The sequence below is a fragment of the Rhinolophus sinicus genome, chromosome 11, assembly GCF_057876585.1.
Source record: "Rhinolophus sinicus isolate RSI-liver-muscle chromosome 11, RSI-T2T, whole genome shotgun sequence".
Lineage (NCBI taxonomy): Eukaryota > Metazoa > Chordata > Mammalia > Chiroptera > Rhinolophidae > Rhinolophus > Rhinolophus sinicus.
Window position 1 is genome coordinate 14,329,183 of NC_142511.1, and position 14,982 is coordinate 14,344,164.

General features: G+C 37.3%; 1 protein-coding gene across 6 annotated transcripts in view; it reads left to right on the forward strand.

Moving 5' to 3' along the window:
• The window catches only part of HMCN1 (hemicentin 1), a 489,269-nt gene that overhangs the window by 440,212 nt on the left and 34,075 nt on the right, over positions 1 to 14,982 (forward strand). For 5 of the 6 annotated variants that reach the window (XM_074322402.2, XM_088801634.1, XM_088801635.1 and 2 more), the window contains 9 exons: positions 121 to 311; positions 2,475 to 2,556; positions 6,783 to 7,052; positions 7,618 to 7,788; positions 7,922 to 8,092; positions 12,067 to 12,237; positions 12,543 to 12,713; positions 13,357 to 13,527; positions 13,698 to 13,868. In XM_074322402.2, coding sequence (XP_074178503.2) covers positions 121 to 311; positions 2,475 to 2,556; positions 6,783 to 7,052; positions 7,618 to 7,788; positions 7,922 to 8,092; positions 12,067 to 12,237; positions 12,543 to 12,713; positions 13,357 to 13,527; positions 13,698 to 13,868 — 1,569 coding nt within the window. Of the gene's footprint in view, positions 1 to 120; positions 312 to 2,474; positions 2,557 to 6,782; positions 7,053 to 7,617; positions 7,789 to 7,921; positions 8,093 to 12,066; positions 12,238 to 12,542; positions 12,730 to 13,356; positions 13,528 to 13,697; positions 13,869 to 14,982 lie in introns of those variants that run through there. The other variant, XM_019738066.3, reaches the window with a different exon arrangement.

A 14,982-nucleotide genomic window follows, 5' to 3' on the forward strand; every position in this document is an offset into this window, starting at 1 on the left:
AAAAGTGGCTTTACCCTCCCCTTCTTCACTAAATGATCTTTCTAAATAGGTCAAAGTCAAAATCATGAAAAAGTTGTCAAAGCTTCCTTTTACTTATACTTGTCTTCTGTTATTTTCCAGAACCTCCAGTCTTTAAAGGTGATTACCCTTCTAACTGGATTGAACCACTCGGTGGTAATGCAATTCTGAATTGTGAGGTGAAAGGAGATCCTGCCCCAACCATCCAGTGGAGCAGAAAGGGAGTGGACGTTGAAATTAACCACAGAATCCGTCAACTTGGCAATGGCTCTCTGGCCATTTATGGCACTGTGGTAAGTCACACTGGAATTGTCGATTATGCTTTGATGGCTTTCCATAGGAGCCATATATGGGGAATGTTTCTCTTGCAGTTTTATTTAAGTCATGAAGTCTGAGTCAATGGGTTCTTATAAAAAAACAGAAGCAGTGGTTCAAATTGATGGGTTTTAGCCCTTTCAAAGAACTATGAACAATAAAATAATTTTGTTGCTTTGTTCTCAATCATTGACCTATTATTTAGCATCAGTAGATAACTTCCTCAAATCTGTTTTAGAACAAGAAAATTGAAGAATTACAAATAAATTATAGGATACTTTTCACCACTAAGCTGGTAACTATATGTTAGGCTTTCCAAAAAGCTTTTAGTGATATAGAAAATGAGTGGTGCTTTAAGTTATTCTAATTTGAGGGTCAAGTGAATAAAATATTTTATCTAAAAATTTCTCAACTAAACTACATAGAGGTAATTTGTTAATCCATTGTTGAATGAATTAAAATGTACGATAAATCACCTAATCCAATGACCACTCTCAGTCTTTTATTATGTTTGGTTTTATTTCAACATTAGATATTGTTAGTTGTCCCTTCAATTTTGAGATGATACCTACCTTTAGCTGCTGTAACGCTAATGAATTTCATGCGTCTTCATTACGCTCCCTGCCCCTTTTGCTCTACATAAACGTTATTATCACTGGTATATCTATGAAGTTCCTGGTACTTCTTCTAATACCAGTGTTCATACTAATAAGTTTTACACCATACAATTTCCGATTCTTAAATATCTATCCTCCACCCTGACATTCGTCCAACTTCCATTTGCAGTTCCCAATGTATTATCCAAATAAAAATTTCTATTTGGATAATACATCGACACCCAATTAAACATCTGAATCAACGTTTGTCTTCTTTCTCCTACACTCCTCTACTTCTGCAATTCAGTTTCCCTTTATTGACTTAATGTTTCTATTAACGAGGCCAGAATTCTCCTTTTCACAAGACCTTCAGTGAAATCTGTGACTCTGATTAGTCACCAACTCTAAACTCATATAGTACTTATTTCTCTACCACTTACATATAAATTTGCAAATTACATTCTGTGTTTTATAATTACCAGTAAATTAGTTTTTCACTTTCTGTCCTAAATTTCAAGCTCTCTAGATAGAGGCCAAGCTAATTTTCTTTCTTTTTTATTAAATAACCTCCATTAGCAAGAACTCAATATTTATTAATTTGTCCTGATTATCTTAATGCTTGTTAAAGAAACTGTAAGAATAACATCTGCCATTTTCTGTGTTTTTTTTTTTTTTTTTAAGATTTTATTGGGGAAGGGGAAGAGGACTTTATTGGGGAACAGTGTGTACTTCCAGGACTTTTTTTTTTCCAAGTCAAGTTGTTGTCCTTTCAATCTTAGTTGTGGAGGGTGCTGTTCAGCTTCAAGTTGTTGTCCTTTCAGTCTTAGTTGTGGAGGGTGCCGTTCAGCTTCAAGTTGTTGTCCTTTCAATCTTAGTTTGGAGGGTGCCATTCAGCTTCAAGTTGTTGTCCTTTCAATCTTAGTTGTGGAGGGCGCAGCTCAGCTCCAGGTCCAGTTGCCATTGCTAGTTGCAGGGGGCGCAGCCCACCATCCCTTGAGGGAGTCGAACCGGCAACCTTGTGGTTGAGAAGATGCGCTCCAACCAACTGAGCCATTTGGGAGGCAGCTCAGCTCAAGGTGCCAGTTCAATCTTAGTTGCAGGGGCCAGAGCCCACCATCCCTTGAGGGACTCGAGGAGTTGAACCGGAAACTTTATGGTTCAGAGCCCACTGGCCCATGTGGGAATCAAACCGGCAGCTTCGGGGTTAGGAGCACGGAGCTCCAACCGCCTGAGCCACCGGGCTGGCCCCATTTTCTTTAATAAGATGATTTTGGATAGACGATTGTAAAATGTTATTTTTGCTTTGGTGTCCTCACAGTTATTATTCCCAGAGAGCAATGATAGGCTGAATAAATTTTGGCTGGGAATTTCTTTTTGTTCTTCTTCTTTTTTAAAAACTATCTATGAGGGTAAATACGTGTGGGTTTTTCTATTTGCATTAAAGTGCTTCTCATAAAGGAAACGTCATGTAGACTAGACACCGTGACCAAAGTTATTTTCCCTGTTCTGTAAGCTCACATTTTGATCCACTGCTTATTTCCGTAGAATGAAGATGCCGGTGACTATACATGTGTAGCTACCAATGAAGCTGGAGTGGTGGAGCGTAGCATGAGCCTGACTCTGCAGAGTAAGCTGCTTAATTCAGTTCTAATTCCATGTATGAACCAATGTCGACCCAATACATTTAATTTTTTAAATATCTAATGAAACACCTGCTTTCAGAAATGTCGCCTAATGAGAAATGTTCATTTTCCTTAACTTTATAGCAAATACATGAATGGTAACTCTCAGAGTGTCTGTACTTGAATGTTCTGCTGACGATGGAGTAATTGTTATCAAGCATAAGGCTGATACAGTTTTGCCCAGATTATTTTTCTCTATTTTATCTAGCACATGCAGTTCTAGATCAGTGGTTTGGTGACAGTCTTTTTTGTTTGTTTGCAGTATGTTCAGTCGACTACCCTTCTTATAATTCGTCACAGTTCTTCTAACATACTTACAAAGATGCCATTTTATGGCACTTTCAAAATATGTATTAAAAGTAAAGACTAATGTAAATGAACTCAAAAGTGCTCCAAGTCAATTGCGCTCCATCTTCCATGAAATAACTGTACGATCTGGGCAGGATTATCACGTTCATGATGAGGCCCCTCAGAACCAGCCACTGGAAGACAGAGATTTTGTAATTAGAAAAACAAGCTCCAGTAGCCCATTGGACAGTCTCCAGAACTGACCCCCGGGCTGACCTCAGGACACCATCATCGGGTTGAGAATTTGAGCAAACCAACCTATTTTGTGAATAGGCTCAGTATTTAATGGGATGAATTTCCATTGTCTTCACTCACTATTGAGAAATGCTATAGACTAGGATTTACGAACAGCTATTTGCCAAACTTTAACATTTGAAAAAATTTTTAAGACTTTTAACATTTCATAGATATTTTTAAAATATCTAAGAGAGTGTTTTTCCTCCAGCTTCATTGAGATAAAATTGATAAGAACACTTAAGAACACTTGGTAAGAACACTTAAGGTCTATGTGCTTAGCAAATTTCAAGCCTACAATACAGTATTATTAACTGTAGTCACCTTGCCATATATTAGATCTTCAGAACTTATTAATCTTATAACTGAAAGTTTGTATCCTTTGACCAGTATCTCCCCATTTCTCCCACCCCTTAATCCCTGGCAACCACCAATCTGCTCTTTGTTTCTATGTGTTCAACTTTTTTTTTCCTTTAAGATTCCATATATAAGTGTACCATACATTATTTGTCTCTGTCTGGTTTACTTTACTTAACACAGTGCCCTCCATATGTATACATGTTGTCTCAAATGGCAGGACTTCCTTCTTTTTTAGGTCTGAATAATATTCTATTGTGTGTGTGTGTGTATATCACATTTTCTTTATCCATCCATCCATTGACAGACACATTGGTTGTTTCCATATCTTGCTAAGTACATATTTCTCAAATGATAACCTTGTGGGATGTTATTAGGGAAAAAGTAGAGTTCCATGGTCAAATAAGTCTGAGAAAAAATAGTTTAAACAAAGTTCATTCAAGTATTAAATATATAAAGAGCACCACTATATGCCAAGCCCCCGCTTGTGTATCAAGTTTCTTTACTACAGAGCCTTCCAGAAATGTTAATCTGCTAGTGTGAGTTATAACTCAACCAGAGGAGGATGTAATATGCCACATTTCCCAAATGAATGTCATTTCTATGAAACATTCCTCCCCTTTTTGTTGGGTGAATGTAGGTAGAGCATCACACAATTAATCTTTCCTGTAAGAATATTACACTGACCCTGCTTAAGACAGGACACATCAGATTAGCTCATTTATACATACTGACAATAACTTCATTTAAATACATATAAATGAAAAAAAACAAAATATGATTTGTTTAAAATTAAGATTAAAGCACCAGAAGCAATGTCTTCATTTGGATAAAATGTCCATATTTAACTGATCATTATGTGACTGGTGGAATTAATTCAACCTTGAAAGATGTACATAAGGAATTTTATTGCTGAATTAATTTATAGCCTTATGTGCAATTGGAAGTGTTCTAATATGGTATCTAAATTAAGATTCTGAGTTTTATTTGACATTTTCTTTGACCATAATACTATGAGCAAATGAGCTCATTTAGTCATTATGTTGTCATTTATTGTTGAGTGATTAATCTGAGGTATTTACTTTATTCAGCAATAGTTTATTGAATACATAATGTAATCTGAGCACTGGGAGAGAAATAACAGCCCAGCCAGCTGTGAAAGTTTCGAAAGTGAAGTTAATGTAAACACCAAGTATGAAAGCAATTGTGGAGGATGATGTGGGCATTGGTATGAATAATGCATTCGTGATTCTCACTGAGAGATTCTAATGTCATATGAAATTACTTTTGTAAAAGATATGTCAGTAATACCTTTACATAAAATACTATTATAGCATGTTAATATCACAATAAAACCCATTTTATTTCTGTTTTTGTTTTACGTTCTATTATTTCCCATACACTACTCGATCTAAAATATGTAGCCACCACCATGAATTATCTGATATCCATTACTTCTCATTGAGTAAATCATCCCGCCTGTCAATTCAATCCCACTAAAACCCTGTTTTCATCAGTCATGTTCCTTCAAGAATATACAAGCTCCCCTTTGCTTTCCTATTCAATTGTAAACCCTCCTGGTTTTCTTTGAAGATTTTAACCAAATATTTAAAACCTTGTTTGCTACAGGGTGAATCATCCTTTCAAAGCTAATCTCCGTGCTGTTTTCTTCTCTCCAAGTGGACTCCTTTCTCATGTACATGATCTTACCCATTTCTGAAAATCCAGTCTAGCTTCTTGTACCACATGAAGTCTTTTACATTCTATCTTGCTTGGACTGTAGACCACTATAAAGATAAACATTCTGTCAGCAGGTATTTACAATTCCTTTTACAGTCATTAAAATGACTTCACTTGAGCCGCTGTCATCCACTATAGATAGCATTCACTACCCCCTCCTTCTTGAAATGCCTTCTGTTGGTTGTTAGGATACTGTTTTCTCTGGATTCTCTTCCTACCCCAGTGATCAGTTCCTAGCATCATTTATAGGCTTGTCTCCTGTCCATCTCCTAAATAATAGTGTTGCAGGATTTTCTGTCTTTGGCCCTCTTCCTCTCATTTTAGACTCACTTCTGAAGCAATCTCATCCACTCATGGAAGACTCACAAGTCTATAGTTCTAGGCACTATCATTATTCTGAGCTCCAGATATGAATATTCACTTTCCATCTAGACATCTTTACATCAATGTTCCACAGATACCGCAAGCTGAATGGTTCTAACTGGATGCAAATCATCATTCCTTACTCCCCCGCCCCCAACCAATCTGTTCTTCCTCCTATGTTCTGTTGAATTGCCCAACACTCATTATATTGCCCAAGTTAAAACCCTGTAGCCATCAATTCCTCCAGGTACTCCGTCCCATTTAATGACACAGTCCCACCATTCCTACTGTCCTCATAATTCTTGAATGTATTCCCTTTCCTCTCCTTTTCCAGGGACATGCTTTTGTTTGATTTATTTAGCTACTGTTGTTTATGCTCCCATACCATCACACATTTACCAACACTATCCTATTTTATCCTATTTTATTTTATTCTACTTATTCTATTACGAAATTCTGTAGGTGTCTTATAGCACTGATAAATAATTAGTTACTTTTCCATCTTATCAATGGATTGTGAGCTTTTTAAGACTAGAAGTTATATCTGTTATCTCTGTACCCTCAGCATCTATCTGGCAAATAGTAGGTTCTCAATATATGTTTATTGAATGAATGAATGATGACCAATAATGAAAGAATAAGTTAATAATGACTTTTAACTTCAAAAATGATGTAAGGGGAAGAAGTTAATGTTTACCATGTAAAACAGACAAAAACAGCAATGATAATAGTACAGATAATATTGTGTGCTTATGTCGTTAGAGCTGTATTTATATCATCTTAATGGAGTCTAACAAGAATCCTCTGAATTAGGCACCATTTGTAAGGTCACAGAGGCTCAGAGAAGTAGTAAGTAGTAGAGGCAGAATTTGAATTCAGAAAACATGACTGCAGAGCCCATATTCTAGGCTAATCTACTTAGGGATTTAAAATTTTTGACATTCACTAAATAAACCAGAGCTATGAGAATTCTATCAATGGCAATTACAACCGTAGTAGTTGAGAAGCTACAGTATTTTATAAACTAATCAGCTTTCTTTTTTCAAAATAACGTTACTATATACTATTGATAAAAATGTTACTATAACTGCACAAAAACTAAGAAATACTATGTGCTTTTTTCCTTTAGGTCCTCCTATTATCACTCTTGAACCAGTAGAAACTGTTATTAATGCTGGTGGCAAAATCATATTGAATTGTCAGGCAGCTGGAGAGCCTCATCCAACCATCACGTGGTCCCGTCAAGGACACTCTATCCCCTGGGATGACCGAGTTCATGTGCTGTCCAACAACTCATTGTATATTACTGCTGCTCAGAAAGAAGATACCTCTGAATATGAATGTGTTGCTCGAAACTTGATGGGTTCTGTCCTAGTCAGAGTACCGGTCACAGTCCAGGGTGAGTGAGATCGGAGGGATATTCGTATTAAACATCACTTGGGGCAACTCAAATCATAAAAATTGTTAAGCATGTTAGTCCAAATCTCCTTTACTTCGAAGATACTCCTAAGGTATAGAAATAGGCCCAAAACCACATCACAATTTACACATGGAAGGGACTAACAATATTACAGATTAGAGCTGAAAAGTACCAAGTTAATAGTTCAAAATCCCAAACTGAATTTTTGATTGAAAACGAACTCAAATTTATTCTCAGATATCAATGCACATATTTGGCTTTAAAGAATGACTTATGTCCTAAAGGTAAACAGTATAAACTTCTTGGTTGCTAACTCAGCAGCCATATCCAAGCGAGTCATGATTGAAACTGGGAAGAAACTCTAGCTAACTGAAGTTCTTGTGTCATGCTTCGATGTTAAAAAAATAAAGGAGAGCTTCCATAAGCAATTTCTCAGCAGTTACAGATTTAGCTCTAGACCTAGTGCATATCTTAAATGAAATCCAACTTGCAATTTTTTGTTTATTTACTAAAGCAGAGACAAAGTACGATGTTTTATTTGCAGTTCATGGTGGATTTTCTCAGTGGTCTGCCTGGAGATCTTGCAGTGTCACCTGTGGAAAAGGCATCCAAAAGAGGAGTCGTCTGTGCAACAGCCCTTTTCCAGCCAATGGCGGCAAGCCATGTCAAGGGTCAGATTCAGAAATGCGAAACTGTCAACATAAGCTGTGTCCAGGTACATCTCTTTAGTCAATGCATAGGCATATGTTCAATAGATACTCCTGTCTGTGCTCTAACAATGAATTGTCCCAGTATTAGTACTTTCAGTTGAAATATATCTGCTGGTATAATGTTTCACCTTCATATAGTGGATGGTAGCTGGTCAGAATGGAGCCCCTGGGAAGAATGCACAAGGAGCTGTGGACGTGGCAACCGAACCAGGACCAGAACTTGCAATAATCCATCAGCTCAACATGGTGGGCGACCCTGTGAAGGAAGCACTGTGGAAATAATTATGTGTAACATTAGGCCTTGCCCAGGTGAGAATCCACCCATAAGCAAAGCTTTTATATTTTTAACTCCTACAAAGGGGTTGTAATTACCTTTTGTTCTTCATTGTGAAAAGATGTTATGGCTGCTACCCTGAAATGTATTCATTCTCCGTGTTCTTAGTTCTGTCTCATGGGTAAATTTCTGGAGGTATAATATTAGTCAATGTTAAGTAAGATACCTGATTTTATGAACGTGATAAAAGGTACCAAACTCGGGTGCATTTTTAATCATGTAGAGAAAACATAACTAATTACAAAGTCATAAAATTTTAGAGGTAACGAGGACCTTAAGTAACATCTAATCCAGCCATTCATTTTTCAGGTGAGAAAAATAAAACCTACAGAGGTTAAAGACTTTCCCAAAAACACAGAATTAGTGAGGGTTAAAAAAATGATAGCTACCTTCGGCTAAACACCTAACATGTGCTAGGAACCATGCTAGGTGCTTTATATACATGTTGCTTTTGACTTTGTGAAACAACCCTACAGCGTAGGTATTTTCGGGCTCTTTCAGATTAAAGTGACAAATCAAACATCAAAATAAGCTTAAGTAGAAAAATTCTACTTTCATGTATGACTGAATCCAAGGATTTGGCCAGTGTTTTTACTAGTATGTTTTCCATCTCTCATCTCTGCTTTCCTCTGGCTTTATCCTCCTTTAAACTCTTTCCATGTGGTGGAAAAAATGAGCTGCTGGCAGCTACTGGCTCACGGGGGCCTTATAACCTAAGGCCTAGGAGACAAAGAGTTACTCTCTCCCTCAGAATTTGTATTAGCCTCTGAGAAAGAACCCTGTTTGGTTTTGTTTGGATCCCATGTTCACCTCTGAACTCAAGTTCAGGAGAAGGATACTTTGATAGTCAATTTGAGCTACTTGCCGACAGAGTGTCAAGAGGGTCAGGGCTCCTTGTGTGACAGCCTGAAAGAAATCATATGGAATAGAAGAGTGGCTGTTCATTCATTCATTCATTCATTCATTCATCCAGAACATATTTATTGAGCACTCATTCTATGCTCAAGGCACTGTTCTGGTTGCTAGAATTAGGATGATGAACAGATAATATCATACAGAATAAAACAGAGTTGAAGTGCTACAGCATCACTGGGAGAGACACCGTAACTGAGATGGTCAAAAACAGAGACGTTGACAAACCAAAATGAGATAGTTATCCGCTGCATTGGGTATTGCATCCTATTGTGCAGACGAGGAACTAAGATTCAGAAAATATATCATGCTTAATTCACTGAGGTTACATAGCTCGTAAACAGCGAGTGAATCAAGGATTTGAAACCAAGTTAATCTGATGAGTCTCAAGCTTATTCATTTAGATCCTGGGTATGTTGATTTGTAGTTCAGAACTTCCACTCCATTGCAAAAACAAAATACCGCCACAAAGCCTTAAAGAAAATAAACCAAAAGCCAAAGTTTTTTAATCTTGAAGAATTAGAAAGCTAATTATAGTAGCATAATATATAAAGTAAAAAAGCCAAAAATACCTGATTTTGCACAGTTTGTCAACTATGATATCTATAGAATGAGGATCTAAATGATGTTTGTAAGTGTCCTTGATTCATTGAACACTTCCTTACTTTCTGGTGCAAAATAATATTTTAGGCTTACATTGTCCTTTCCCCGTCCCAGTTAGAATAGTATTTTCAAACTGCCAATCCTTCCCCTAAAAAAGATTGGAATCTTCTGGAGTGCACCATTCTGCTGCCAGTTAACAGTCATTGTCATCATATACTTATATACATAGATACACATATATACATACATACATGTAAACGTATATATTTATTGATATATAATTATAAATATCAAAATAATATATTGTATATATATTTTTACAGAAGACTTAAAGAATGAGCATTTTTAGAAGTGTCTTTTCTGAAAGTCGGTGAGAACTTTGAGTGAAGAATGGCCATACTAGCTCATATCTTAGCTCACAAGTATGCAGTACTTACAGTGTGTCCTGCACTGTTCCAAGCATCTTTCATCTATAAACTCATTATTCCTCACCCTCATCCTAGTAAGGTAGATTCTTTTGTTATCCACATTTTACAGATTATAGACTCGGCACACAGAAGCCCGGTAACTCATGTGGGATTTCAGTTAGTAAAAGTACAAATGTCGTTATTCGCCAGGCCCAGGGTATCCGGGCCACAACCTCTGCCCCTTAGCACCCTGTTCTATTGCCTTTCCAGAATCAGAACTGCAATGTAGAGTAACAATAAATTTATCTGTTCTACTTTTCATTCTTCTGATATATTAATTCCCCCATAGTTGTCTTCTTTGCTATTATTTAAACACCATGATGTTTCATGCCTTCTCTGGTTTCCATTAGTATTCTCCCTTTTTTCTTTTTATCATTCCATTCATATACAAGAAACATTTCAACTCTGTCACATTTTCTGTCATGAAATTCAATCTGGTTAAGGTTTTATGTATTGATTAAAAAAATAAAAGGTCTTCGGGTAAAAACCTCTATTTACATGTAACAGAAACTACGTAGATAATAAATGAGTAAACATCACCCAATTATAATCGTTTAATAAAAAGTGCATCTATAAAAAAAAAAATTTTTAAAAAAAAGTGCGTCTATGCTATAAAACATTATATGGTAAGAGGTGTGGGCTTTCATTAACCAACAGCCTTGAAAATAGAGCATGAAAATAATTGGAACAGCACAATTTTTTAGACCACATAGTCCAAATATAAGACTATGAACATCTATATCTGAATTAATAAAGAAGTAGTTTTGAGTAATATCTGCCATATATTTAAAGGCTTTCTTCTTTCCTTTTAAGTTAATTCAAATACATTTCAGTGCAAATTCTTGTCAGCTAAAATAAATTCAACTGTTTGCCTGTATCTACAAAGTACAGGGATGTGTACTGAACTCAATTAGAAAACAGTTAATGAAAAGAAAATGAAAGATGTGTTTTAAAACCTTTTCTAAACAAGGCAGCCAAATGATAATTTCATTACTTGGTTTTCAACGTATTCTCTTGGTGTCTCATAGGTTAAGAGACTATTTAGACACAGGCCTTAAGGCCCTATTTTGGTTTATATCTTGATCAAACTGGGTAACAATAAAAGCATACTTTATGAGCCCCACATCTAGAAATTACCCTTAAAGCAAAAATATGGCCTGATACTGACTTACACATAAGAGAAACCATAATGTTAATTACCAGCCCTTGCACCTGGTCAGAAACATAAGGTTGTTCCAAGCTTGTGGTTAGATTGTGTAATATGTTAGTTAATAAATGGAAGGCTTTAATATAACTCGTTGGAAAATACTGGTCAATTTTTTCTGTTGTTTCGGAAGCAGGTGAGTGTGTTATTCAGAACTTTTAATTCATGAACATTATGTAATGGAGAAACTTTTTTTCAAAGAGTTATAACTGTGCAAATCATCATGTTGTTAAAATAAGCCAAGCGCATTTTTAAATATGAAACTGAATCAGGCCACTGAAAGACATGGTCTTGCAGTCTGGGGTACAAGTTATCATTGTGGAAACCTTTGTATTATCTGTAATTGCATCTCGATGTGTTAATACAACCCTGCTCCTAAGCTTCTGGTTCCTTCCATTTCCCCAAGAGCACAGAGCACAATCAAATACTTACCTAGGATTTCAAAACTCAGATTGTATCTACATATGATAGTTTGATTAAATTTATTTAATAAAATAGCCCTTTGGATAATTTTAAGCATTAAGATCATTTATTTTGGCATTAGGTAGCTTTCTGAATTTCCCTATGGACAGTAATTACCATGAAAAGCTAACCTGAAGAAGAAAGGAAGAACATCATTTATGTTTTCTCTGGTTCAATTTTAATTATTTTTAGATTCTGGACTCATTTAACTCATTATTAACTTAATTTACTGATATCTTTTTTTTTGAAACAAACGTGGTTCTTCTGTGACTTGAAACTCTGTCTCTTGGGCTGTTTGTAGTTCATGGAGCATGGAGCACTTGGCAGCCTTGGGGCGCATGCAGCAGAAGTTGTGGGAAAGGTACCCAGACAAGAACAAGACTGTGCAATAACCCACCGCCATCGTTTGAGGGATCCTACTGTGATGGAGCAGAAACACAGATGCAACTTTGCAATGAAAGACACTGTCCAGGTAAGAGAAATACAATGTTGACACCATGCGTAAATTAACGTCTACCTCTTATGTAGGCAGTATGTCCACAAGGATTAATGTTAATAAGAAAATCACTCAACCTAACAGTGCCCAGGGTTTAACCGGTCTTTTTTTTTTTTTTTTTTTTTTTAATTAAAGATAGTCGAGAAACATATGATTTCACTGATATGTAATATATAAAATGGAAAACAACAAAGGAACAAGACAAACAAATGAAGAAACAAAAGCTCATAACCGGTCATTTTTAAGTAGTAACAGAGCACATATGTTTTTCCTCCATCCAGTTCATGGGAAATGGGCCACTTGGACCAGTTGGAGTACCTGTACGGTGTCCTGTGGAGGAGGGGCCAGACAGAGAACAAGGGACTGCTCTGATCCTGTCCCACAGTATGGAGGAAACAAATGTGAAGGGAGTGATGTCCAGAGTGATTTTTGCAATAGTGACCCTTGTCCAAGTGAGTGTTGGAAATAGTGAGTCAACATTATACTTTCTTAAAGTTCCATTGTGGCTTTAAGTCCTTAAAGTAATAATATTCTGTTCCTCGATTCGTCTACCTTTCATTTAGGATATCAACATGTTGTCTGGTTTGCTGTTATTTCTATAATTCCATAGATGTGATTGATTTCTACGGCCAGGGGCTGTGTCCTATTTTGTTTGCTCTATAGGACCAGCTGCAGAGTGCAAGGACGACTGACTTTACTTACATACTAACTGTTAATGACGTTGATAGTTTTTTTATGGAGGCAACCAGGCAGCTCTTTGCCTTAATTCAGTCACCAAAGTAGATCTTTAGACCCTAGTAACGTCTGAATCCATGGTATCTTGAATGTTACAACCTTGACTCATCAAGAGCAGAAACCTTGTCTTATTCCTATCCTTCAGGGACACTATAAGACTCAATAAATGTATGTTAAATGGAATTGCACAGTCACTGGAATATATGCCCAGTTTCTGGTCAAAACCACAGCGAAACCATCTACCTTTGGAAGTTGTCTATTTATAGATATGTATGTTTCTTCAGTTCCTGGGGAGAGTCTTTTTATACTTTTTGGATGAATGTCATTGTTTAGCACTTTTCCAATGGTTCTGTGTTGCAGCTCATGGTAACTGGAGTCCTTGGAGTGGCTGGGGCATATGCAGTCGGTCATGTGGTGGAGGGCAGATGCGGCGGTACCGCACGTGTGACAACCCTCGCCCCTCCCACGGAGGAAGAGCTTGTGGGGGGTCAGACTCCCAGATCCAGAGATGCAACACTGAGATGTGTCCTGGTAAGCTCCCTGACTCCCGGCAGAAGAGCAAATATAGCATTTTATTTTGTGTTCATTTTAGCAGCACCATCTTCTCAGATCTTGAAATGAAAGTTGTATAGGCAGGGTCACCCTAAGTGTAAACTTTAAGAACGATTTATTAATATTGACCAGTCCATTCTTGTTCACAGTGGATGGAAGTTGGGGAAACTGGCATAGTTGGGGCCTGTGTTCTGCCTCTTGTGGAGGAGGTGAAAAGACCCGAAAACGGCTATGCAACAATCCAGAGCCATCCAAAAGTGGTCGCCCCTGTCCAGGAGATGCGACTCAGGTATCCAGATGCAATATACAAGCATGCCCAGGTAGGTAACTATGTTAGACTTTGGCAGAACCATTGCTAGCACATTTATAACCTTTCTGCAAATTAAAAAGCGTGTCACTCTGAACCCACAAATTACAGAACAGTGTCAATTCTGGGACGAAGAATTAGGAAAAATGTACTCCCCCCCTCTACTTAGTACAGCTCTACTCCAAAGCTCATGGCTGGATTTTAGCCTCTGTTTGCCCTCTTCCAGGCTCCCTTATAAAAGGAGATGGTCTTCACAGCTATAAATAGTAGTCCTGGGCCTGAAGGATAAAAGGGAGTGGAAGAGCAGGGAAAGCCAGGGTGAAAAATGAGGGTGGGGCAGAAATGGAATATCCAACAGAAATACACAATTGGAGGCTGTTATTTCCCAGATGGAAATATGGAGAACATGAGTGTGCAAAGTACAATAGAGGCCAGTTCAGTTCGAGGAAAAAGATTCAGGAGAGTTCAGCTGCCGTAAATCAAGTCATGCAACATGGCCAGATATTGTAAGTAATGTAAAAATTTAGAAGGAATAAAGTCAGAATTCTAGAACACATGAACCTTTAGAAAGAGTTTGCTGGAGTCCTAAGAAATGGTGAATAATACTAAGGGCACTTGTCTCAGAGGACAGACTTTCTAAGGGCTATAAGAAGACCAACAAGGACAGTTTCACATTGTTGAAGTGTTGAGACATGACTGGACTTTCTAAAGCTTTAAGGTTGCTTTAGAAATAAAGTATCCCTGGAAATCAAGAAGACCCAGAAAGAGAAAGGAATCCTATGAAAAGATTTATAGGATCTAGGCAAGCTAAACAGGTAAGTGTCTATCAATCAACTGCTCAACATTTCTTCTCAATGTATCAACTGATTACCGAAGATTTTGAGGCTCTACCATGTAAGCATGGTAACAATTCTAGTTTCAGTTGAGGCATTTGGTAGCTCAGCCTCTGGTGGTTCCAGGGCCCCAGTGACAGAAGTAAGTCCAAATAGGCAGACAGTTTGGATTACAGAGTTTGGCAGAAAGTTTCAAGGATTCCACATAGGTAGCCAGAACCAGGAGACATCTGTTGAGCATCATGACTCACAATGGGAGGCCACTCTTGTTGATGATGACCCAAAGAACTAAGT